Source organism: Rhynchophorus ferrugineus, unplaced genomic scaffold, assembly GCF_030347505.1.
Source record: "Rhynchophorus ferrugineus isolate W39M unplaced genomic scaffold, kcgeb_rfMv2 rfM1, whole genome shotgun sequence".
Lineage (NCBI taxonomy): Eukaryota > Metazoa > Arthropoda > Insecta > Coleoptera > Curculionidae > Rhynchophorus > Rhynchophorus ferrugineus.
The window spans coordinates 93,146,270-93,171,313 of record NW_027472580.1 but is presented as its reverse complement, the minus strand read 5'-3'; the positions used below and the strand labels follow the sequence as shown (position 1 = coordinate 93,171,313).

Below are 25,044 nucleotides of genomic sequence, written 5' to 3'. Positions count from 1 at the left end.
ATAGTGTAAATAACATTTATTAGGAATTTCAGTAAATGCACTTTGTATCATATTAAAAGTTAAAACAAGTATTAAGTGAAAATAGAAAATTTCAGAAAATATATTCTTACCCTGTCTTATATCTACTAGGCATTTTGATCAATTTAATAGACAAACAGAAGCATTTATATAATTATAGTAAACAGCAACAAAACTTATATTTGACTATACTAAAGTTGTTTAACAATGCCATTAATATACATATATATCGCTATAAATTGTCAAAATCATTATAGCATTAAAGGGACACCAGATGTTTAATAAATAGTTAAGATAAATGTTATAGTCAAATATATATTTTGTTCAAGAACTTATGACTTCCCAAAACAATTACAGGACGGAGCACGGAGTTTTTTCACGAAAGGGATTAACACGTTGACTAGAGAAACCAACCAAAAGGCAGTCGTCTTGTTCATGTTCTGTTATGTACTTGATTATTTCCTTAACGGATGCCGATACTTGCATCCGTTTAATAGCAGCTTCACGACGGAACTGCTCGGTGATAGCACGCTGCTGTTGAAGATTTGAAGCAACCTAAACGAAATAACATTATAAAAACAATCGATTGTTTAGGAGTTCGAGCAAACTTACCATATCCATATATATTTTACTAGACCCGGCAAATGAAGCAATTCGTATTTCTGAAATGTTGAATAGGATTCAATTAAAACATTATTATATATTTCGGGCAAATTACCTTCGAGTTTCTTTACTTCCGGGCTTCGCCCTTATTATCCTGTTGATTAATCAAAAATAGAAACGCTACACTGTCAAATTGTTGTCAGCTGTCAATTAGGGATGCAGATGATATATCGATATTTACCGAAACAAATATCGATATTTTTGGCCGATATATAAATATTTTTTCAGAATAAATTAAATCACTTTTAATAAAACTTTGTAATTGATACTTGGTTTTAAAGGTTTGTCATATATATCACATAGATATCGATCTATATCTTTTATAAAAATATCGCTATTTTTTTCGGTGCCAAAAATATTACAGCTCAACAAAATTGTAGAAGAAAAATAGATTTGAACATTCTAACCAGCAGTTTTTTTTTTATACACAGAATAAAAATAAGTAATTTTGTATTTGTAAACAAAAAAAGAACACATAATACAGAGAGCTCTAAATATTTTAGTTCTCTATATTTAGTGTTTTCAAAATATGGATATAAGCGATAGTGAGCTAGCTGAATTAGCTGTTAATTTAGATGAACAAGAGCCCGGTATGTCATCAATGTTTTTAGTATCAAATGAAATTGACAATTTATTTAAGGGCCATCAACATCTAAGGAAGATAATAAAGCTAAAGGTGGACGTAATAGTCTCTTAGTAAATCCGAATCAGCGCGGGAATCCGTTATTAAAATCAATATCAAAAGTAGTATGGGAATATGAAGACATTATTCCAGATTATCAAATGGGTATTCAGATGTGCGCATTATTTTTGTCTTTAAAATATCACAATTTGAAACCCAATTATATACATGAGAGACTAAAACAATTAAAGGATATGTACAGACTAAGAGTATTACTTGTTCAAGTATGTTTTTGATAATTTAGTTAGGATATTGCTTAAAAGAAAATTTACTTTCTTAGGTAGATGTAAAAGATCCACATTATGCTTTAAAAAATTTAACTAGGATATGCATTTTAGCCAATTTAACTCTAATTCTAGCCTGGAGTTCAGACGAAGCTGGTAAAATTCTGGAAACTTATAAGATTTATGAAAACAAGCCCCCAGATAATGTCATGGGTAAAAATGAATCATCTCCTTATATCAAGGTAAGAATGATTTTGCACTCAACATGTATGAACAAACTGTGAAGTTATTTTTTTCAGATTATTCAAGCTTTAACTTCAATTAAACCAATTAATAAAACAGATGCAATGAATCTCTTAACTAAATTTAAAACTTTGGAGGGAATTATTAATGCTTCAGAGTTCCAAATATCGGAATGTCCTGGAATTGGACCTAGGAAAGCTAAAAAACTATACAGTTCTTTGAAAGAAAATTTTTGTAAATAATTTATTATATTAACAATGTGATATTAGCAAGTAATAAAAAATATTTTTTAATCAGCTTTCTTTATTTTCTACACATAGGGAGTTATAGGAATAATATTTCATAGTAATCCAACATATTAGGAGAGGAACACAAGAAAACAATATTACAGCATCTTTTGCCATTCTATTACAAATAATCCCAAATACCACTGGAGTTGTTAATCCCGCAAAAACACTAGCTGATTGATTTAATTTAGTTAAATATACATTTTGTCTCCCTTTGAATAAGTCTTTCCATAAATCCATTAATATCATTCTCAATAATATTATTGGAACAAGCAAAACCATAAACAAAGCATAATATGGTGCAAAACAGGTCAATAAAGTTAAAACGGTGAGCAAGAAAAATATTAATTCACTCAGGAATATCTCTGAATATGACTTCAGTATTGGTTTTGTTAGAGTTGTGAAGTATGCTGCACTAAATACTAGGATATTGATATATGCTGTTGTATAGCCTACAGTAACATTTGATACTTCATAATTACTCTTAATGATCAATGAAAATTTTGAGAAAAATACAGTAATACTGGAAGCAAAACAATATCTCATCAATAATATATCCCAATTTTTGTTAAAATCAGACTTAGACAAATTTCGGATATCTGTAGATAGTTTTTCTGCAGTTTTTTCCAATAGCGGCTTCACTTCTTTTTCTGGGACACAATCCTTTTTATCACCCTTAATTTTCATCAACAAAGCTACAATAAGTTATTATGATTAAACAAATAATATTCCTTTAGTACATGATATCATACCTGAGTTCATCAGAGTTAAACATGCTGCCAATGTGGTTGTATAACCAAATCCCACATCAAAGAGATAACCACTAAGAATGGGGCCTAATATGTAACCAGTTCCACTTAAAATACTGTAATTTAAACTTACTATCTCTCTCTCTTCTTCAGTACTAGCTCTGTTAAGCAACAAATCTAAACACAGGTTCTGAGCTTGGTTTATTAAACCTGAAAGAAAAGAAAAGTTTAAAAAAATATAAAAATGATAAAAAAAGCTTACTGAATAATATTCGCAGTGATATAGCAAACCAATAACTATTTGTTATACCCAGCATTAAATGAGTCACAAACATAGTATTGAGAACGAGAAATAATGAATATCTTTTGCCATTGTGATGAGAAAATGATTTCTGTAAAATAAAAACTTCACAATCAGTTTAATATTTCTAAGTTTATTACTTACTATCACGTCAGGAGACAGACTTTCGCCTATGAGATTTCCAACAGCATATATACCTGCATGATATTGATTTCCACCTAATTTGACAATATAAAGGGATATAAAAGGATATATCAAGCCATAACTAACTGAGTCCTAAAAATCACACCTAACATAAAAACAAATATAGTAGATGAGACAAGTAGTTCCTACAAGAAGTGTTATTATTTGCAAATTGCGTATTGATAACTTTGCGTTATCGCTATTTCTAAAAGACATATTTCAGTAAAATTAATGGATACTACGAGTGTTGATATCATAGTAAATTTGTGGTTTTATGCATCATTGTTTTTAAACAATTCAAGTTCACTAAAATTTTAAACGGTTGCAAATTGACATGCTTTTTACAATGCTATGTTTAAATTAACGTCAAATTTATAAGCATCAAATATACAGACTTCCCCTATTTCAATGTTTTGTGATTATAAGTAAGAATGTTTATCCTTAATTATTTTACAGGTATATTATACTATACTTCTTGCTACTGTCCATTTTAAAGAAATTTTTAAATCATATAATATATTTATATAACTTTATCTAATAAAATAATTAGAATTCAATATTAAGTAAAAATTCTAATGATTAATTTTTTCCCGTATTCTGAAAACTAAAGTAATCCAATTATTAACGTAACTAATATTCAATGACACTAGATGGCGCTACCAGAAATTTTATAATTGCCCTAATATTTATTTTCTTGGATAAAAAGATAATCAACAAATAACTCTTAGTTTCAATTTGTTATGCAATAAAACAATGCCTATTCTACAATTTCAATATTTGATATAGCACGTTTATTGTGTATATTTATGAATATTTCTGAACTCCGAATTCGTAAGATCAATTTTGACAATTTTGTGTTTGTGTAAGCAATCCCGGGACTCACAAAGTCCCCGGATAGCTTAAAATTACAAAAGTACCCGCTAGATGGCGCTTAAGGAGGGTTCCAGAATATATTTTATATTTCGTTTTGAATTTTTGGAATATAAAAATATGTAACAAAAAAATTTCAATGGTAGATGAAAAAACTATGTCGGATGGAAATATGAAAATTACCATACACATTTTTGTAACATGACATCTCGTATAAATCTGTTCATTGGATTTACCGGGATTGCCACATATTTGATAATACAAAGTGGATCACCAATCATTTTGCTGCGAAATTTAAGTTATAAAAATTTTTAGTCAACTTGTTTTGGAACGGCACATGTTTAATCATAAAAGCATTATGAATCATGTTTTTGAAGCTACCACTTTGAAGGGCAAATCTCAAGAAAGTTGTTTAAAATTGATACTATTTTGTATATTGTCTTGAAAAACTCGCATTTCCTAACATTTGTTTAAGTCATCAATTTGATGTGAATTTGCAATTAATATTTTATGAATTTGCAAGTATTTGATTTTTTGTAATACATTTTTCTATCCACACAAGTCAATGTCAATGAAAAACAAAATAACAACAATATTTTTTGTTAGCTGTCCGATGCAAAAAAGATATTTATTTTATTTTACCGTTTTTACTTCCACTGTTATTATCCAAATATATAAATTTTATTATATTTCTTTTTCTTAAAAACTCTAGTCACAGAGAAACTCTATGACTATAGTATATTAATTATAGTACTTTATTATCGAAGTTTTAAATCTCATTTTCATATAGACCACTAGATGGTGCCAAACCGCAACTCATTTGAAAATATTTGAAATTTGAGTTGTTTGAATTTTTGTCCTAATATTATTTATTCTGCATGCTTAAAATATAAGTTAACTTATTTTTTATTGTATTGCAATATTTGAAAAACAATATATACTTATATTTACTATTTTAAATTGGCTTTCCTTTAATTTTTTTTATTATTACATTATTTGGAGATGTATGGTTTCATAGTCTTGGATATGCAACCTTTTTTTTAAATAAGAAAACCCCACTTACAACTTAGGTGGTAATAAATATTTTATTATGTTTTAATTATTTTATTATATATTTTAAATATCCTAGAATTACCCTTGCCAGTAACATAACCTAAAAAATATCATAATAAACAAGAATTGTTCTGCCGGAGCATTTTTGTTGACAAACAAGTGGAGAGGAAGATATTGTAATAATTTTTAACAGATTAATTAAATAATTAAAACTAGCAATGAGTCGGAGGAAGAAGGCGAAGGTATTATTGTTCTATAAATATTTTTAATTGCTCCAAATTAAATATGTGAAAAATTATAACCATTTTTTTTAGGTTGAATTCAAAGAGGAAAAGGATGATAAATCCGCGATTAATGATGAAGACGTTGTGTCAGATCTTCCGGAAAAACAAAAGAGTTCGTCTAATGATAAGAAATCTGGTGTAGGAAGTAGCAGAGCTTCTACAAAAAAAGAAAAGAAGGAAGACATAAAGAAGGTATGTTATAATAATAATAAAATACATTGGTGATCACAATACACTTCATATACTGTGACTTCATATATTGTGATAGGAAAAAGATGATGATAAGAAAAAAGAGCAAGATAATGATTCTGAATTGGATGACCCTGTCATTAAGGACCTATTTTCAGGCTTGGAAGGTGCAGCATTTCAAAGTCGAATGCCTTTTGACAAGCTAACATCAACTGAAGCAGCTTGTTTTCCTGGTTAGTATGCAAGCCTATGAATATAAAAATATATCATTGATAATTTTTTTCTATAAAGATATAGCTGGTGCGGTTTTACAAACTGTGAAAGTATACTTAAATATCAGGAATCGGATTTTAAAAATGTGGCTCGATAATCCTAAACAACAATTAATTTTGGATGATGCTATTCGAAACATGGAGCCTCCATATAATAGTGATTTGCCATTACTGAGACGTGCACATGCCTTTTTGGAGAGAAATGGGTTTATAAATTTCGGAATATTTAAGAGGTTAGTTAAAGGATTTTTAAAAGAATTGATGTTACCTCAGATTATATTTTAGATTGCAACCTATTCCCAGTAAGAAATATGGAAAGGTTATCGTTATCGGAGCTGGAATTGCCGGGCTCGCCGCAGCACAACAGCTTCAGCAGTTTGGTCTTGAAGTAATAGTACTGGAAGCGAGAGACAGAGTAGGAGGGCGTATCGCCACCTTTCGTAAAGGAAACTATATCGCCGATTTAGGTGCTATGGTTGTCACCGGTCTGGGTGGGAATCCAGTTACGACTTTAAGCAAGCAAATTGATATGGAATTGCACAGAATCAGGCAGAAATGCCCGTTGTATCAGTCTTGTGGTGTTACAGTGGACAAAGACAAAGATGAAATGGTTGAAAGGGAGTTTAACAGGCTCCTGGAAGCCACTTCCTACTTGTCCCATCAGTTGGATTTTAATTATGCCGGGAATAAGCCAGTTAGCTTGGGCCAGGCCCTCGAATGGGTCATTAAGCTGCAAGAAAAACATGTGAAAGAGAAACAAATTCTTCACTTAAAATCGGTTGTGTCACTTCAGGTGGGTCATGATTCCACTTTTAATTTAGTTTACTAGTTACACTAATATCACTATTTATCCTTAATATGTCAATAATCAATAATATAAGTTATAATATGTCAATATTTATGTAGGATAAGCTGAAATCCAATCAGTATGAATTGATCAGAGTAAAGGAAACAATGCAGGATATCAATGCAAAAGTTCAGGAAGTGTCGAAAATAGATAAGCGCGATTTGAATCAGGAGTTTACTTATCGTAGTGGCATGAGGTTAGTTAAATGTATAGTGGGGAATCACTTTACATCAGGGATTTTACCATTACAGGGATTTAAACGCCTTAGCCAGAGAATGGGATCAGCTTAAAGAACAGGAGAAGGAAATCGAAGACAAACTAAAGGAGTTGGAGAGCTCTCCACCAAGGTATACTTCTGAATACTCCCATAACCTGTTCCTTCGTTATTTTGTCATTCATTTCGTTGAGTTATTTCTTTCAGTGATGTGTACCTGTCCTCGAAGGACCGTCAAATACTGGACTGGCATTTCGCTAATCTTGAGTTCGCTAATGCCACACCTCTCTCCAACCTATCCTTGAAGCACTGGGACCAGGACGACGACTTTGAGTTCACGGGCAATCATCTTACCGGTGAGTGTTTTATCGGTTTTTCATTTGTTTTGATATTTACAACAGTTTTCTCCAAACCGTTCTATAAATGCGATTACGGAATCTTCGAAAGTTTATATTTTACTCTGCAGTGTTGCCAGTTTGTATGAATTTTATGAAGTTATGTGGAATATAAACTATAGTTTAATAATTACTTATTAGAACGTTTTATTAGTTATTTTTGAAGTAAAAATGCTGTAAGTTAGCTCTATAAAAAATTCTATATAAAATTCTATATATTTCTGTATAAAAAAATATTAGAAAAATTTGAAATAATAAAAAAATTATACATAAATACTCAAGAAAAAGTACAATAAATATTTTTAGTGTCCAATATTGCCAGTTTTTATTAATTGTATGCAGATTTGGGGAATATTGTTTACATCAGTTTACGTGTTACCTTTCCAAAAAGGAAATTGATTGAAATCTGACAATTTTACTGGAACTTTGAACTATTGAGTTTATTGTTTAAATAATCAGAACTTAGAGTAACAACTAGGAAAACTAGAGGCTTTGTTCATAGTTGTATTCAAGAAGTATATAATTGAAAAATTTAAGTTATCTTTTGGTCTACAGTGCTGTTAGCTTCTCATTAGTTCTTCTTATCAGTTTATAACTATATAAAATCATTTTCCTTTAACTTTTCATCTATTTGAAGTTTAATTCAGAGTTATTCAGGTGATGTAGGAATTATTAAATTGATATAGCATATAACTTATTTAAATTTTCTTAATTGTACTGTGATTTTAACAATGGCAGTTTTGTAGCCTTACAGTTTCACATATTCACTGTTGATTGTAATGAAATGGACCATATGTGTTGAATCAATTCCGATTTTAATGTGTATAAGTGGGTACAGTACAATTACCATATGAATTCTTCCTTTAGATTTATAGTACCGATTTTGTTTAAAACAGAGTTTGTGGTATTATAATATTAGGTATAAATTGCCATACTATAAATTATAGAAGAAACTCATAGCAAATTTTTAATTTAAATTTAAATCAATTTATAAAGCTGGTTCTGTAACAATTCTGTGTTAATATTTAAAAAATGAAGAAGAATGAAGGGTTAAAGCAAGATTCTACTGAGTGTTCAATTTGATTTGAAGGCATATTGAAATATTGGAATATTGAAATATTATTCTTGAGGCAAATCTCCGTCTCTGTGTATGCTTACTCGATGAAGATGCGAGACGAATAGAATTAGAGACACAAATTTCAATGATTTTATCATGAAAATGTCACACTCTTTGAGCATCAGCTAAGGGTTGATGATGATGATGATAAAAAGTGATACTCAATATTTAAATTGTTCGAATTACTATGTAGTGCAGCTCAGATTTCCTTTTTTTGGTTGATTTACTTTTTGTCATCTGTCGAAAATAATTGAATTCTAACGATTTAATTTCTTAGGCGGATATACACGGTCATATATAGAGATATATATATTTTTTGCGTGGGTACCTTTTTGGTAACCTGATATCGTTCGGTCTGTAACGGACAAAGGGCCGATCGAGTGGTGGATCGGGATCTAAAGTACCGCCGGGAGGGGTTGGGACGGCGTAAAGGGTCGAGGCACGCCCTCCGGATATAGTTTTTGTTTGGGTGCCTTTAGCGGCGGGTCTTTTGCGAATATGAAACTGCAGAATGTCGTTTTTTTCGTTCTGTGAGTTCAAATAAAATGCATAGACAATTCCATACTTTTTTATTTTATAGTTTAATAGCGTTTTTTTATTACATATTACGTGCGCCTAGTATAATTTTAATTTACTAATTGATTTATACCAATTATTCAGTTGTACTTCCATCAATTTACATTTTAGACATTTTTTATAACATCTTTATTAGATACGCCTAGTACAATATTAATTATAAATTAATTTATAAATACATTTCATTTGTACTTGGATTAGTTCACAAAAAAGATGCGCTCTGTCCAGTAGTTGTATTGCTTCCACGTTAGTATGGTTTAGTAATCTTCTTTCGTGTTTCAAGGCGAAATCTTGGATAACTTCGCACATCCATTTGATTTCCAGGTCATAGCAGTTCTTCGTTGGTTACGTAGCGATAGGCATTGGTAATCAGTCCAAGAACCTTGTTATGACAGCGTTGGATGACTAGTTGATTGGACTTTTTAGTGCAACCCCATATTTGCACCCCATAGGTCCAAATTGGCTTTATAATTGTCTTATAAATCAACCTCTTCGATTTTAGATCAAGTTGAGAGTATCTTCCTACTAACCAGTATAGTTGTTTTATTTTGATTCTAATGTGTTTTGCTTTTTTTTCTAACAGGATGTTACAAGTAAGACAAATGCGGAATAAATACAACAGTATTTCCTAAAAGTAAATAAATTATTTCATGTTTTAATATACTTTTGTTATATACTCTGTATCGTATTCTTGTACAACGTGCAACATGACTACGTTAGCAGAGTCGGAATTGAACGAATTAACGTATTACTGATGCTAGAAATCCCTTTTATGAACTTTTCGGTGATTGATTTTGTAGCTCTTTATAACTGTTCTAAGTGGTTTGTTAGTCTTGGTCAGACGGCAGTCGAAACGGTTTCTGAGGTATGTAACTTTATGTAGCCATAGAATGGGAATTTTTTCAATAAGTAAATTGGTTTCAGCACGAGAAAGTTTACGAAGGAAAATTATCGCTTGGTCCTTTTTTGTGGATTTATTTGTAGTTTCTAAAATGTGAGCCATTTGATTGTTATGTTTTGCTGCTATTAGAGTTTAGGGCATATGTGTTTGAACGATTGACGTAAGGAACCTTGTGCAACATCAAGCTGGATGGATCTCCTAGCCGAGAAAGAATTATCGATTTTGACTTGGACTTATCGGATTTTAAAACATGATTGTATCAGGTTTACATCACTAGGAATGCCAAGCTTTAATGCCTGGAATATTAGACTATGACGTCACACTTTGTCGAACACTAATAGAACGCCCATGAGGGTTTGGTAATAAAAATGGTTAATTCGCCCGATAGCATTGCAACAATTTTTGATAGTAAGCTCGGTAGTTTAGTGGTGCGGGTTTGTTTTCTTTTTTTTTTCGGAATAACAGGACTATGGGCGTGTTTTCAGAGAGACAGAAATTTTAGATATGGATGGGAAAGATGTATAGCTCAGTGGGTTGTTTCTGGGAAGGATCTTGAAGTTGTCGTATGGTTATACTGTTTGGACCCGGTGCTTTTTGGGGAGTGAGCTTCTGTATTATTGCAGTTAAATTTTTGGAGTTCCATCTCGGAAAGTCAAATGGAAAAACTATATCTCCATTGGCTGTTATATTGGTGATGTCTTAATGTTTACTGGTGTAGGGATTTTGATCGGCATAGTTGGTCATTTGACTCTTCTGATCTGTGACTGCAGATTGCTGACTGTTTCCTGGTTTACTCGGAGGTTTATCTGTTTTTAATCTCCCTCATAATGCTTTTGTCAACCTCCAGATGTTGGCAATGTGCGAGGAATTCATGGCGAGAAGCATGTAGCTTATTTCTTTCCCTGATTACATTTTTTAGTTCCATAGAGATTGCGTCTTCGATTGATTCAATTTTGTTTTGGCACTATTGGATTACTTGTCGGTTTGGTGTTTTAATATATACCCACATTTGTTCTCCACAAGTCCAAATAGGTCTTATAATTGATAGATGAATTAATATATTCGACCTTACGACTAAGCAGTACATTGTTTAGTTTTGTGTGCAATCTGTCCAGCTTTTTGTTTAACATGATGTATTTATTACAATATGCGCTATTTTGCTGTGCATAGTTATATTTTTTAAGCGAAGCAGCTTACTTTGATTTAACTACCTTAACCATTTTAACATTGTTCAGAGAAAAAGTGGTGCAATGTGTGTTATTCAAAGTATTGTGAGTAGTAAGCTTCGTCTGTCTTTTTACCATCTTTCAGAAGGCAAATGGGTTCCGCGTTGATGTTCTATACAGATGATTAGTTAGATTTCTACGTATATTTTCACGGATTTTGCAAGATGTAACCGAACCATCTTATGTTGCTTTTTGCCTGATGCAAAATATCAGTTTTAATCTATAGCGAGCCTCAATGATAAATTATTATTCGATTCGTTCACTGAGTACTACCTTTTAGCCGATACGTCTACGGCCATCTGGTGCAGATGATTATCTCATCGCCCACGGCTGCTACACAGATTGACAAAAACAAGAAAAAGCTCTGGCCTCGGCTCGTGCCCGTTTAGGGTTTCTTCTATTCGCCAACTGGCCTCTCCTAAAGCAAATAATAGTTCAAATATTCAGGGCCCCTCCTGTATAGGAATACGTCATATGGCGGATTGCAATAAACAATTATGTAGATTATTTGATTTTAGTTCGATCAAATCGGTATTTTTTAGGATAATGGGATTTTAGGTGGTGTTTTTTATTTTGAAGTTTTGTTGTGAAAAATTAAAGTATTATCCAGCGATAGCCGCTACTTCTTTTTCGGATTCCATCTCGAAAGAACGATGTATCTTTTGAGGCTGTCCACGACTCGATCCGTTTTGTTGGTATGTTCCTTGGAAGTGAAGCGTTGTACGCTGATATGCCGAAACAAGTAGTAATCAGAAGGAGCAAGGTCTGGAGAATACGGCGGGTGGGATACTTCCTATTTTAATATATTTGTATGTTGTTTAATCCGGTTTTGCAACATGTGATCGAGGGTTGTCATGCTGAGCAGAACACTCTTTGCAGTCGGTATCAAAATCAGCACTTTTAAAACGTAGAAACCAGTATTCACATGTTGAAGTCGATAGAGCATGATTCTTTCCTTGATCTTCAGGCGCCTTTTTCTTCAAGTTGAAGTAAAACCAGCACAACAACATGATGTTCACTGCGATGATGCAGACTTTTTAACTGAACTGAATGTTTGCTTGTAATAGCGCTATATTCGCTAATACACACGCTGAAGCCTCGAACAGTCTTCCGAAGCCATTTGGTTTAAGAATAAATAAAGAAAATGCCAAAGTATTAACAACAAAGTTTTACCTGTAATTGTAAATCTGAATGGCATTTGGTTAGGCAATGTGGAATGAACGCGTTTCTGTCAGAATTTTTTAATAAAAGCTACCTCAAGTTATACTGACCGATAAGTTGAGATTGATCTTTTCTTTGCTTCCAAATATTTCTTTCCTGAAGGAAAGTTATTAATATATTGTATTATAGTAATATATTATGTTACTAATATCTGTGCTTGCATTTGTTCTGATCAAATTTTTACTTTAATAACGTGTTTATTAAGGAAAATTCGTACAATATATGTTAATTAAAATATTTTGCATAAGGTTATACAATTTTATATATAGCAAAAATACCGATGTTGCTTTGATAGCGATCCAGTCATCAATTTATTTTTGCATTTCAGCTTCTGTAGTGGTAATTAAGAAGCTGTTTATGTGATGAGTAAGCTGGGTACAGCTACAACAGTGTATCCTTCACAATTTTTGTAAGGTGTGGTCAAGAGTTGTCATGCAAGAGGACGACTTTACGTTTATTACTCGCTATTGCTGTTTTTTTTGTAACAATAACAGGTCAATTAAAAAATCCCCGGCCTACCATAGTAAAACAATTATTTTTTTTATTCAACATAATTCCTTTGAAGGGTGATACACCGATTATAGCGACCCTCCAACTTTTCGATACCATTTTTGTAGTACGATATGTCCTTTGCTTCAAAATAGGCCTCATTTTCGGCGATCACCTCTTCATTCGACGAAATTTTCTTCCCAGCGAGCATTCTTTTGAGATCTGAGAACAGGAAATAGTCGCTGGTGGGCAGATCATAGATTTTTGACACGGTGCATTGTCTTGGTGAAGCACCACTTTCTTTTTCTTCAAATGCGGCCGTTTTTCGGCGATTTCGTCCTTCAAACGGTCCAATAACGCTATGTAATTGTCGCTGTTGATGGTCCTTCCTTTTTCAAGGTAGTCAATGAAAATTATTCCATGCGCATCCCAAAATACAGACGCCATAACCTTGCTGGCCGTTTTCCCACGCTTTGGAGGGGATTCATCGTGTGCAGTCCACTCGGTTGACTGTCGATTGGACTTCGGAGTGAAATGATGTAGCCATGTTTAATCCATTGTCACATATCGACGCAAAAACTCGGGTTTATTATGCTTGATCATCTTCAAACACTGCTCCGAATCATCAACTCGTTGTTTTTTGTCAAAAGTGAGCTCGCGCGGCACCCACTTTGCACAAAGTTTTCTCATACCCAAATATTCGTGAATGATATGATATACACATTCAGTTGATATCTTTAGAGTGTCTGCTATTTCATTAAATTTCAAAATTCAAAATCGGTCATTCAAAATCATTTTGTGCATTTTTTAATGTTTCGTAGGTAACAACCTCTTTTGGTCGTCCACTGCGTTCACCGTCTTCGGTACTCATTTCACTACGTCTAAACTTTGCATACCAATCCGTGAGGGTTGATTTTCCTGGGGCAGTGTCCGAAAACTCGGTATCAAGCCAAGTTTTTGCTTCAACTGTATTTTTTCAATAACAAAACAATAATAACAAAAGTTGCTTCACTCAAAATGCTATAATTCATAAACTAATGATCCGACAGTTGTCAAATATATACACGCATTTTTTGAGGATTAGGGCTAACTAAAAACATATGGATTTAATATTAGTCGCGCCTTCTATGTGTCAGGCCGGGAATTTTTCAATTGACCTGTTATGTCATTAAATTCGTTCAGTTGGCGTCAAGTTTATATATGCAGTACTATTTTCATTTGGTTATAGCAGCTGGTAACACATTACGCGTTACTGATCCCACCATGTGCTAAGACTGTATGAATTGTCCGCTTCAGTGTCGATGTGGATGGTCCTCTTGGATTAACTAATGACTTTGCGCTTGAGATGGTTGTATTAAATTTACTTGTCTTCACCAGACACATTATGCTACTGAAATATCTTATTTTTTGCTTGACCAACGACTAAACTGCGATGTTGAAACTGTTCGAAATGGCATTTTGAGTCAATTCGTCTAGTAGTCTTGTTCTCTTCTTTTTGGATATTGCCAGTCGTATGTACTTCAAGTAATAGTTGGCTCTGGTAATTTATTGTTTTTTTTTTGTTTCCATTTTCCTTCCTTTGTCGCGGAAAACCGTCAGCTTTCAACCGTTGAAACCAAAAGCGATAATTGGAATATGATGGAACAGCTATATTGTTTAATAAGCTTCGGTACAACAAAAGTAATGAATTCCATTATTAGCGTTTGTATACACTGAATAGCTGTTATTCTATGTAGAAAAATGTTATGAAAACCTAATTTTGGGCTATGAGGAGATATGAAATATCAATAAATATTGTTGAAAGTGTATTAGTAATTAAAACTAGTTTTTTATTGTAATGTTTTCGTGGCATTAGTACATGTTTGTAAATTTTGCGAGCTACACTGCATCGTTGACTGTATCCAGGACAGATATTGTGGAACGTTGAGATACACCCCATAACGTCCAGCTACTCCACAGTCTTTACCCCATAGTACTAGACCCACCAGAGCGAATGCATTTGTTGTTCCCGGGCATATCAACGGAGACCCACCGTCTTGCTGAAAGGATGCGTTAAAAATGATCATCATCAGTATCAAATTGTACGTACTGTGCACGCATCAATTGATGCTTGTCCTCCAGCACATAATTCACCAGGAAACTGTAAGTAAGAGGCTGTATTAGTAGCTCCCAGCAATTGAGTGTAGGACCTGGTGCACTCATCGTTCGTCACTATGGGAACGTAAGCCTGCTTCAGTGTTTGTGTGGGGGCGTCATCGAGAGTAAAGCTGGTTTGTCCCCAGCCCGACACCAAACAGTTACTAGAAATTTTGGTAGTTTTTGGCGGATATCAGTCGTGTTTTTTCGCTTTTCCTTACCTGGAGGTAGGAACATAATTGGCACCAGCTTGCGGCAAGCAAATGGGTCTAACGTTAGCGTTGAAATTAACTGGTGTGGAGAGTCTCAGCAGGGCCACGTCGTTCGTCAGGAATCTCGAGTTATACCCGCCGTGCTGCCATACCTGACCAACTCGAATGGTCTGCACGTTCTGCGTGGAAGTCGTGCTGTAGAGGCCCAAGGACACTCTGATGTTAACCGGTGCCGGTTTATCGGTTCTATTTACATTCGGGAACGTTAGACTCGGAAAAAAATAATCAACTTTTTTCTGTTTTGTTGCTTAACCCTTTCAGTTCCACTTGTAGTAAAAAAATATCCGTCTGGTATATATCATTGAAGAAATTGTCGGATGTTTTGGTGCAAGAATGGAAAGAAAATTTTGTTGGAAACTATTCAGACACTCTATGAGTCTTATCCGCCAAGAATTGCTGCTGCTTTAAAGCAAATTGTAACTCAAAACCTTATGTATAAATAAATATTGTGAGTATAAGTCAGGTGTTCATATTATTTTGGCCACCAAGATCAACACTTTTATTATCATGGAATGTCATTAATTAAAAATATTAGCAATAAATTCGTAAATATTGTTAGGGTTAATTACTTATAATGTATCGCATCTGCAACATTAATACGTACAAATTTGATACTTTGTGAGCTGCCGTGAGGACGTGGTATTGATCGAGAAGAACGCCACCTCCTGCGTATCCATACGTGTCGCTGCTGATGTAGGCTTGCCAGGGCAAAGAGCTGGGGGTGGAGAACCCGCTGGCTCTGGAGGGTTGGACTTGGGAAGTACCACAGACCACGCTAGTGCATCTGGTATATCCGGTGGGGCAATCCGTGGGACTGACTACGTTATTTACCAGCTGTTAAATTGTTATTAGTTTCTGAGTTAAAAATATGGCGATTTTTGTTTGTAATTTGCATTGGGGTACTTCCAAACTGGGGCAATATCTCAACATCATCTTGTAGCATAAATATTTCTATTTTTACAGATTGATTGTCAATTTGCTTGTTTGACTTACTGTTAAGTTTAGAAGAGGTTCTTTTATGAATAAATATCGGCTCTTTTGAGGATTGGCTACAAACAATGTGTGGTTTTGAAGGCTGGTTATATAAACACCTTTACCTTATAAGTTAGTTCAAGAGCCTTAATTTTTTTGCAATATCTGGACGATTGCAGCTTCTACTGTTTCGTAAGTTATACACATTTTTAAATAAAGTAGTGATATAACCTTAGATGAGTTGCAAAATGTTGCTCTAGTTTGGGAGTACCTTTAAACTTTTATGTTACTGAAAATGTAATAGTTATATCAGCTTCATCTCGTTCCTAGTTAAAATAAATACGAAAAAGGGCGTAAAAATATCTTCAGTCATAAGTACAATATTTTGAATATGAGTGAAATTATTCAAATAATCATACCTGATGTTTCAAGGTGGACTATCTCTTAAATTATTTTTGTTTAATGTTGGTTATATGGATATTATTTATTTATCATCATATAATGATCAACAATTAAGTAACAATTAACAATTATATAAATATATATTTGCAAAAATAATTTCATAGTACAGCAAATGCTCAGTAATGAAAATATTGCCTTACTGTAAATACAAAACTCCTACAGAATACGTTTAATTACATGTAAAAGCCATTAAAAAATTCGTAGATAGTGGTGGTTGGCTACAATGATTTAAAACAAAAATATTTTTAATAAAAAAATTGAACCAACGGAACTCACTAAAAATTAAACGAATCAAATTTAGATTTTTAACACACAAAAGAATACGTTTTAAAATAAAATATGTACATAATAATCGTTGTAATAAGTGAATAAATATAAACAAAAAACGTATTTAACCTATCTACTACGCGCATTTTATATTCTACTATATACATTCAATTCAGATAGGTTAAATAAGGCTTTTGATTATTTATATTTAGTTGTTACAACGACTATTATATATATATATATATATATATATATATATATATATATATATATAAATTATTTTAAAACGTTTTCCCACGATTTCCACCCCTTCCCTCCATCAGATCCTGACTTGCTTCCAATGGGACCACCGCGGAAGTGCATTCTTTCGAGTAAATAAAGAATTTTGAAACTCGGTCGATAATCGACCGAGAACTTGGCGAACATAGATTAAAAAAAATATACAGCCGAACATAGAACCTTCTCTTTTTTTGAAGTCGGTTAAAAATATGGACTTCTGGTGCCTATATTATACCTGTAGTGTGAGAGTGAGAGATATGAGAAAGATAAGAAATGAGATGAGATAATTAAATAAATTATTTATTGTTTAAATGACTTGAATCACGTTCGTTAATGCAAACATTTTGATAATGTGAACTACAAATTAACGAACGTCTTCTGCGTTAACAAAATGATACCGGTAGATGGTCCACTCTCTAATATTATGTTTTAAATTTTCTTTAAAGAAATATAAACGCTATTACTGTTTATGTTTGAAAATCGATATTCTTACGTTAGTAGTTTCTCCTGCATTCGGCGTTATACCTGGGATCGAGACTCTGGGATCGATGATTCTATCGTTACATATCGAAACGTCGCTCACACAGCTGAACGTCCTCGAAACTGACTGGCATCTATATCGACCTGAAACATGAACAATATACGACAAGATCTCGCTGATGTTGTTCGTACCTATCAGCAGCGTTACGGCTAAAATCAAGGTAGACTTCATCAGGCCGACACTTATCAAAAACTAGCCGATTTTTCATCAAATTACTTCATTTATAATAATTCGGTCAGTAATTTCGTTTTGATATATTACGCAGAATGGAAAATAAATTGGGACAGGAAGACGATCATTATCTTTGGTCCCGAACAATCGGGATTGTTGAAATGGAGGCGCGTTGTTTTCATTATCGTTCTCATTCCGGTACGCTGTCAATTTTGTTGCTGTTGTTGGGAATGATTTTAAATTCGAATCGGTGTAAAATGGGGACTTTCAATGTCAAACTAACTATAATTGATGTCTCAGTTCAATACAATGCCATTTCTGAACAGGCTGAATGAAATTTACGGAGATGTTTTATTTGGTTTAGTTAAGTCATCTTTTACTTTTTCATTATCAGTTTCTAATTGTATCATATTGATTTTCCAAAAAAGTGAAAGGTTTTTTTTTTAAATTAAATATGTATATAGTTCGAAAGATAACAAAATAGCTTAGCTACAATATGTTGATCATTGTTAAGTGCTAATGGAGTACTGATATCGTTAATATAGATAAAATAGTATTAATTTTCTTTAGTTCAGATTAGCCATGTTCTATATTATACTATAGTTATTACTATATTAGATGTTTATTTATGTTTGTTTTGGTTTTTTAAAAGCTTGTTTTTTATTTTACCAATTTGTGATATAAGTTTCTTTTTGTATGTCTAGTCATCAAGCATCAGTTTTTTAACAGTTTGGCTATGCAGTGCAATCTCTATTGCACAAACCCTAAAAATCTTTAAGGTGTCTTGGAAAATTTTAGCGATAAGTCTGGTAATTAATTGAATCATTTTTGTTTAGCAGCTTTAGATTACTAGTTGGTTTGATGTTTTAGTACAACCCAATATTTGCACCCCATAGGTCCAATTTGGCTTTATGATTGACTGATAAATGAATCTCGTTGATTTTAGATCATGTTGAGAGTATCTTTGGACTAACCAGTACAGTTGCTAGATTTTGAGCCTGTTCTACTCCGATTTCTGTCTAACACTATGTAATTTTGCAACAAAGTTTCGAATCAACTTCTTTCCAATAGCTAGTCCAAGTATATTTATTCCTCTCTCCTAGTAATCCGGTAATGATTGTAGTTAACTACAACAATCATGAGACATAATTTATAGATTTAAATGTGGAGGTTTACGAATCTTTTCATCCAACTATATGGTTATCCTCTTAAGGAGGCTCTATTAATGGTATTTTTTTCCATACTAGTTTCATTAATGTTTATGTTTCCAAAGAACGTAGGTAAATTTGTTTTTGCGTTATTATTTCTGTCATATTATCTTTTTAACACTTTTATACGTTAATATCATTCAGTGAATAATGTGTCATTAATGTCTTTTGGATAAAATTATTTAAGATGGCTAGCAGTAGCATTACTTGATCAGTACTTATTTCCAACACTTTGACCAAGTTACTTTCTATGTTTAAATCCTTTTAGCGATTAGCAGATACTTTTTATATCTTATAATATTATAATAGTTTGTCCAAGTTTTGTTCATGTCTGTGGTATAAACACTTTTAAAGTGACTGACAGAAGTATTTCTGCATTAATCTTCCTTTCTAATATAGATTGTTAAATGGTTATTTCTATCCAAATTAGCTTTTAAATGTTGATAACATCAAATAAGTTTCATGAGTTTTTATGTTCGAAAATATCGAAAATTGCTTTCTAATATTTTTGTCTAGGTAATAGGGTTATTTAGCAGAGGTTTTTTATTATTTGCCAAGTGAACTAAAATCTTACAAACTTATTTCACTGGCACTGGTAATATTTAAGAGTTTGAAAGCTTTTTAGTGGAAAGTTAAAAAAATCATAGGATTGAAAAATATAATACCTGTCCACCAGTTTGGTTTTATGAGTAAACATGCAACAATTGAGCAGTTGAGTTTTAGATCTACTCCAAGCCTTCGACAAGGTTTGATATGATGAATTATTAAAACTGGAAAGAACGTTATTAAAGTTGCGTATGGAACAGCCAGAATATTTAGAGTCAAACAAGAGGAAGCATATTCGAGCATAAAATAAGTTAAAATATGTATACCACTAGAAAGTGCATTGTCGCCATATATTTGTCTACTTTACTGCTGATAATACTGTCATACTTGCTATTGAAGACAACCAATTGTTACTCAAATACTGATTGTTACTCAGGAAATGAAAATACTGACAAAGATACATGCGGAAAGACTCCATTCTTATGTATTACCGAAATATTCTACCTTTGGTTCTCAATTGAGCAGGAGACTATTACAAACTATTAGACCCTGTGGCCCAGTGATGTTTATTGATAAAAACAGTATTAATTAATTATTTAATTATGAATATTAATACTGTAGAGACTAAGTAAGGATTGATGGGTTCTCCTAGATATATACCAAGTTTCAAGTTATTGTAAAAACAAAATGCAGGTTAATCGACAACGACTAGTAATGGCAATGTATTAATTTAAAAAAATGTGGATTATTTGTTGATATATCTTTGACAGAATTTTTACGGTGAGTTATATCAGAATTCCTTAAATTTTTCATACATAAAAGAACAGACGGTCAAATGAGTTGGATGGTGAATGGTAGTAGTTGGCAGGCCTACGCTGAACTGTAGGCCTAATCTAAGACCAACTCGACTGTACAAGGGCATCGCCGGGAAACCAGAACAATGGGACAGTGTTTATACATTTAAATACGGGCGTTTACGAATTCGTGTAAGTTCCGAGGCCCAAATGGCCGGTAATTAATTATTTCGATAGTCGGACGAATGAAAATGGGCTTTTAACGAGACACCGCGTGATACCGCCATTACCCGAACTAATCTAAATGTTTCCCTTTTCTGACCTAACACAGGAAGGACCCACGGGCACGGACACTCTTATCGGATAGAGGTCGGACTCATTAAATGCAGGAGATCGTGTAATTGGCCGCGGTTTCGCTTTTTCGGAACGGCTTCATTTCGTGGGTGAGATCGTTTCGGCAACGACGACACATCGGTCCCATTGTTTTATGCCGACGTTTCGACGACGTAGACAAATTTCCCGACGATTTGTTGCCTGTCTCCTCGTTCGGACATGAAAAAATCGCCGTCATTACACGCCGGTCCGATGGTGGGGTACGTAAATGGTGTGGTGATGCGAGCCGATGCCGTTTACAACAATATATTCTTTAAAATGAGTTTTGCTTGTTGCCTGGTATCTGCGTTCTGATGTTCGTTATTGTGATTAGTTCGTTAGATAGCGGATGAAACGTTCTCGGTTTTGCCTAATAATTTTTTGGACAAATAGTACAGAAAGTGTATTTCTTTGCTGGAAAATTTCAGCCATTGTATCATTTAGTATAATCAGTGCAAAATAATATTGAATGTCATACGAGGGTCACTATTTATATTTCGGGAATAGGAAAAAAAAACAAATAGTTAAGGTGCGAATATATTTTTATTGTTTTTCAAAGTACTCGCCACGATGATCGATTTACTTATGCATACGCTTAAAACAATTTTCAAAGCATTTATTCCATTCCGAATGAGGTATCTTCAAAATATGATTTTTGAACGCTTCAATAGCTTTTTCGGGCGATGAAAATCGTTGACCACGCACTTTATTCTTCACGGATGGGAACAAAAAGAAGTATTTGGGTGCCAAATCAGTGTCTTGTTTTTTTTTCCTTATTTCACCGAAGACTTCTGGCAAACAAATGGTTGTGTACCAATCAGAATTTACTGTTCTACGATCCTCTAGAGGCATTCTTGCAACATGACCAGTTTTTCCGAAGAAATAGGCCACCATTTTCTTTGAAGTTGAAGCTTCGTGCGCGAACAATTTTTGATGGATTTCGTTTATATTGGAACATGCATACAGTCGACTGCTGCTTACTTTCGGGCTCATACGAATATATCCATGATTAGTTACCTGTCACGATTTTATAAACGTCTTTCGAAGCAACGCGATTTAATTTCTTAAGAAATTCTTTGCACCAATCGATCAAGTTTTACTGTTTTAAACTTCTTCATATTTTAGAACTGGCGCTGTCAGGTACGAATTCGGTGAGATTATAAGGAAAATTATATTATAATATGTTTTTTTTAAAGCCTTAAGGAAGCCAAGAACAGAAGACAGGTTGACGCAATCATTGCAAGTTTTCCTAGATGTAGTTAAGTGAAGTTTGGATAAAATTATCGCAACTAAGGTGTGTTAAAGACATCAGAGTCATAAGCTATTACAATTCCAAGGAAACAATTTGCTTTGAAACTTTGAAAAAGCTCCAGCCTGAGCTTTGGAAAATACCATTAGTCCGTACATTCCTGGCACAAGCATCAATGTTCAGGGTGTAAAGCGACAAGGGTGGACTGAAATTGCTGTGAACTAACAGCCCAATTGAAAAGTCCCCGACCTACCATAGCATAACACATTTTTTTGGCAAAATTAGTTTTTTTTTATTCAGCATAAATCCCTTCAAGGGTGATACACTGATTATAGCGGCCCTCCAACTTTTCGATACCATTTTTGTAGTACGATTTGTCCTTTGCTTCAAAATAGGCCTTAGTTTCGGCGATCACCTCATCATTCGACGAAAATTTCTTCCCAGCGAGCATTCTTTTGAGATCTGAGAACAGGAAATAGTCGCTGGGTGCCAGATAGGGGAGAATACAGTGAATGAGGAAGCAATTCGAAGCCTAATTCATGGATTTTTGCCATCGTCTTCACTGGCTTGTGACACGGTGCATTGTCTTGATGAAGCAGCACTTTCTTTTTCTTCAAATGCGGCCGTTTTTCGGCGATTTCGTTCTTCAAACGGTCCAATAACGCTATCTAATAGTCGCTGTTGATGGTCCTTCTTTTTTCAAGGTAGTCAAGGAAAATTATTCCATGTGCGTCTCAAAATACGCCATAATCTTGCCAGCCGACTTCGTTCATCGCGTGCCGTTCATTGTGTTTATTCGGATGACTGTCGATTGGACTTCGGAGTTAAATGATGGAGCCATGTTTCATCCATTATCACATATCGATGCAAAAACTCGGGTTTATTACGCTTGATCATCTTCAAACACTGCTGTGAATTATCAACTCGTCCTTGTTTTTGGTCAAAAGTGAACTCTGTGAAAAGTGGATGCCTCTTTGCACAGAGCTTTCTCATACCCAAATATTCGTGAATGAATGATGTACACGTTTAGTTGATATCTTTAGAGTGTCTGCTATTTCATTCAATTTCAATTTACGGTCATTCAAAATCATTTTGTGTAATTTTTAAATGTTTTCGTGGGTAACAACCTCTTTCAGGCGTCCACTGTGTTCACCGTCTGCGATGCTCATTTCACCACGTCTAAACTTAGCATACAAATCCTTGATGGTTGATTTTCCTGGGGCAGTGTCCGGAAACTCGGCACCAAGCCAAGCTTTTGCTTCGACTGTATTTTTTCCCTTCAAAAAGCAATATTTTATCAACACGCGAAATTCCTTTTTATCAATTTTTTCACAATAACAAAAGTTGCTTCACTCAAAATTCTATAATTCTAATAAATGCTGTAATTCACAAACTAATGATCCGACGGCTGTCAAATTTATACACGTATCTTTTTAGGGTTAGGGCTAACTAAAAAACATATGGATTTAATTCTAGTAGCACCATCTATTTGTCAAACCGGGGACTTTTTAATCGACCTGTTAATATGGTCTACTGAAATTTGGATAGATTTGCTTGCAGTTTAGGGTGAACGGCCACCAGAGGTGGTTTGTAGTAGCTCAGTTTCTCAGCCGTAACAAGTAGTCTAATCTGGGGTCACCAAAACTTGGGAAAACATTCCATATGGAATATGGAAATTTAGAGAGAACCAGTGATTTAGAGTATAACTGAAAAGTTGGAAAGAAAAAGTTGAAATTTGCATTTAATTAATCATGGCTTAGCATTTCATTTTTTCTGATGACTATGCCAGAACGTTTTAAGTTGGCATCACTATCAATAATACGAAGTTTATGAAATAGTAATACCCAGATACTATTGTAACTTATTTTAAAATCTATCCTAACATATTCTAAAGACTATTCTAACTTATTCTGGAAAATATTAAATCTCACTCTATGTGTCTATTGATCAGTTCGTATGGCAGTTTGCGTTTTGCGCATTTAACTGTTTGGCGAGTGCATTGGGATGCACTAATAGTCTTTCAGAGTACTTCGCACTAAAACTCCGAATCACACTCGTTATGGGTTCTAAGGGGATATCGCGCTGAATTAGTTTGTTGAATGCGTAACATCAGTTGAACACGTAATATGGGGCATCAACATATATTTATTTGATAGATTTGCTAGTTGTACCCCACAGTTCAATACCATAGGCCCAAATGGGCCTAAGTATTGACTTATACAGCAAAACCTTGTTATCTAATGATAATTTAGATTTACGCCCTATCAGCCAATATATTTGGTTTAGTTTAAGTCCAAGCTTAAACTTTGTCACTATATGTTTTTTCCGTGTCAAACGTCGATCAAAATGTAATCCGAAAATAAAAAAGACAACCCTTGTACGACGAAAAGAACTAATGAGCATATTTCTTAAGAACTCCATATCTCCGACCTCGTTCGTTTCTTCCCTAAGCAGTCCTTGGATCTTTGATTTGTACTGAATACGAGCGTACAATTCTGTCCCGTTTCCATTCATAAAAATCGTCCCCGGAATGGCCGATCGATAATAATTAGTCAGCCGATCGTTCGGTTACGAAGCCCCCGCGTGATCCGCATGGAATTTTCGGTCGATTTGGCAGCGCGGGCGACCTGTTGCCGCCCTTGGGGCCGCGGCGACCGCGGGCTACACGCTTGGGGCGGCCCGCGCAATCGTTTACGATCTCGGCGACGTGATTGATGATGCTCGAAGATTGTTCGTCGATTTACGATCAGTCAGAATGGTCAGGACGTAAT

General features: G+C 33.9%; 5 protein-coding genes across 6 annotated transcripts in view; 2 read left to right on the top strand and 3 right to left on the bottom strand.

Moving 5' to 3' along the window:
- Nucleotide 1: 1 nt before the first annotated feature.
- Ggamma1 (guanine nucleotide-binding protein subunit gamma-1) lies at nucleotides 2-863 on the bottom strand. The gene is made up of 3 exons (XM_076397852.1): nucleotides 737-863; nucleotides 631-680; nucleotides 2-573 (listed from the first exon to the last, which is right to left on the bottom strand). Exons 2-3 carry the CDS (start codon nucleotides 637-639, stop codon nucleotides 370-372), a joined length of 213 nt encoding a protein of 70 aa, XP_076253967.1. The 5' UTR covers nucleotides 640-680; nucleotides 737-863; the 3' UTR covers nucleotides 2-369.
- A 209-nt stretch (nucleotides 864-1,072) lies between these two features.
- Nucleotides 1,073-2,127, top strand: Ercc1 (DNA excision repair protein Ercc1). Its single transcript, XM_076397781.1, has 4 exons — nucleotides 1,073-1,271; nucleotides 1,322-1,587; nucleotides 1,644-1,829; nucleotides 1,887-2,127. Exons 1-4 carry the CDS (start codon nucleotides 1,211-1,213, stop codon nucleotides 2,070-2,072), a joined length of 699 nt encoding a protein of 232 aa, XP_076253896.1. The 5' UTR covers nucleotides 1,073-1,210; the 3' UTR covers nucleotides 2,073-2,127.
- Nucleotides 2,110-3,714, bottom strand: LOC143192393 (major facilitator superfamily domain-containing protein 9). 2 transcript variants are annotated; one of them, XR_013004766.1, is made up of 6 exons: nucleotides 3,501-3,714; nucleotides 3,312-3,443; nucleotides 3,129-3,258; nucleotides 3,000-3,076; nucleotides 2,870-2,940; nucleotides 2,663-2,812 (listed from the first exon to the last, which is right to left on the bottom strand). XR_013004766.1 is itself a non-coding variant. In XM_076397745.1 (5 exons), exons 1-5 carry the CDS (start codon nucleotides 3,564-3,566, stop codon nucleotides 2,124-2,126), a joined length of 1,224 nt encoding a protein of 407 aa, XP_076253860.1. In that variant the 5' UTR covers nucleotides 3,567-3,712; the 3' UTR covers nucleotides 2,110-2,123. The 2 variants fall into 2 exon arrangements, 1 of the variants encoding a protein (XP_076253860.1); XM_076397745.1 differs by having other exon boundaries at nucleotides 2,110-2,812; nucleotides 2,870-3,076; nucleotides 3,501-3,712.
- Nucleotides 3,715-5,361: 1,647 nt separating this feature from the next.
- Su(var)3-3 (lysine-specific histone demethylase Su(var)3-3) overlaps nucleotides 5,362-25,044 on the top strand; it is a 543,194-nt gene continuing 523,511 nt past the window's right edge. Inside the window, exons 1-8 of the mRNA XM_076397583.1 lie at nucleotides 5,362-5,515; nucleotides 5,588-5,749; nucleotides 5,826-5,979; nucleotides 6,038-6,251; nucleotides 6,304-6,811; nucleotides 6,925-7,061; nucleotides 7,117-7,212; nucleotides 7,287-7,435. Coding sequence (XP_076253698.1) covers nucleotides 5,492-5,515; nucleotides 5,588-5,749; nucleotides 5,826-5,979; nucleotides 6,038-6,251; nucleotides 6,304-6,811; nucleotides 6,925-7,061; nucleotides 7,117-7,212; nucleotides 7,287-7,435 — 1,444 coding nt within the window. The 5' untranslated portion in view covers nucleotides 5,362-5,491. The remainder of the gene's footprint in view (nucleotides 5,516-5,587; nucleotides 5,750-5,825; nucleotides 5,980-6,037; nucleotides 6,252-6,303; nucleotides 6,812-6,924; nucleotides 7,062-7,116; nucleotides 7,213-7,286; nucleotides 7,436-25,044) is intronic.
- Nucleotides 14,797-18,205, bottom strand: LOC143201287 (chymotrypsinogen A). Its single transcript, XM_076412255.1, has 6 exons — nucleotides 18,065-18,205; nucleotides 17,886-18,016; nucleotides 16,017-16,246; nucleotides 15,362-15,598; nucleotides 15,094-15,304; nucleotides 14,797-15,043 (listed from the first exon to the last, which is right to left on the bottom strand). Exons 1-6 carry the CDS (start codon nucleotides 18,102-18,104, stop codon nucleotides 14,834-14,836), a joined length of 1,059 nt encoding a protein of 352 aa, XP_076268370.1. The 5' UTR covers nucleotides 18,105-18,205; the 3' UTR covers nucleotides 14,797-14,833.

What these genes read in the sequence shown, in the direction of transcription:
- Ercc1 (XM_076397781.1), top strand. Translation starts at nt 1,211, where the DNA reads ATGGATATAAGCGATAGTGAGCTAGCTGAATTAGCTGTTAATTTAGAT. An exon ending in TTTAGATGAACAAGAGCCCG is followed by an intron (nt 1,272 to 1,321) that starts GTATGTCATCAA and finishes AATTTATTTAAG; the next exon opens with GGCCATCAACATCTAAGGAA. An exon ending in TAAGAGTATTACTTGTTCAA is followed by an intron (nt 1,588 to 1,643) that starts GTATGTTTTTGA and finishes TTACTTTCTTAG; the next exon opens with GTAGATGTAAAAGATCCACA.
- LOC143192393 (XM_076397745.1), bottom strand. Translation starts at nt 3,566, where the DNA reads ATGTCTTTTAGAAATAGCGATAACGCAAAGTTATCAATACGCAATTTG. An exon ending in TGCAAATAATAACACTTCTT is followed by an intron (nt 3,444 to 3,500) that starts GTAGGAACTACT and finishes TGTGATTTTTAG; the next exon opens with GACTCAGTTAGTTATGGCTT. An exon ending in GTCTGTCTCCTGACGTGATA is followed by an intron (nt 3,259 to 3,311) that starts GTAAGTAATAAA and finishes TTTATTTTACAG; the next exon opens with AAATCATTTTCTCATCACAA.
- LOC143201287 (XM_076412255.1), bottom strand. Translation starts at nt 18,104, where the DNA reads ATGAAGTCTACCTTGATTTTAGCCGTAACGCTGCTGATAG. An exon ending in AATTATGTTCCTACCTCCAG is followed by an intron (nt 15,305 to 15,361) that starts GTAAGGAAAAGC and finishes CAAAATTTCTAG; the next exon opens with TAACTGTTTGGTGTCGGGCT. An exon ending in CATCAATTGATGCGTGCACA is followed by an intron (nt 15,044 to 15,093) that starts GTACGTACAATT and finishes GCATCCTTTCAG; the next exon opens with CAAGACGGTGGGTCTCCGTT.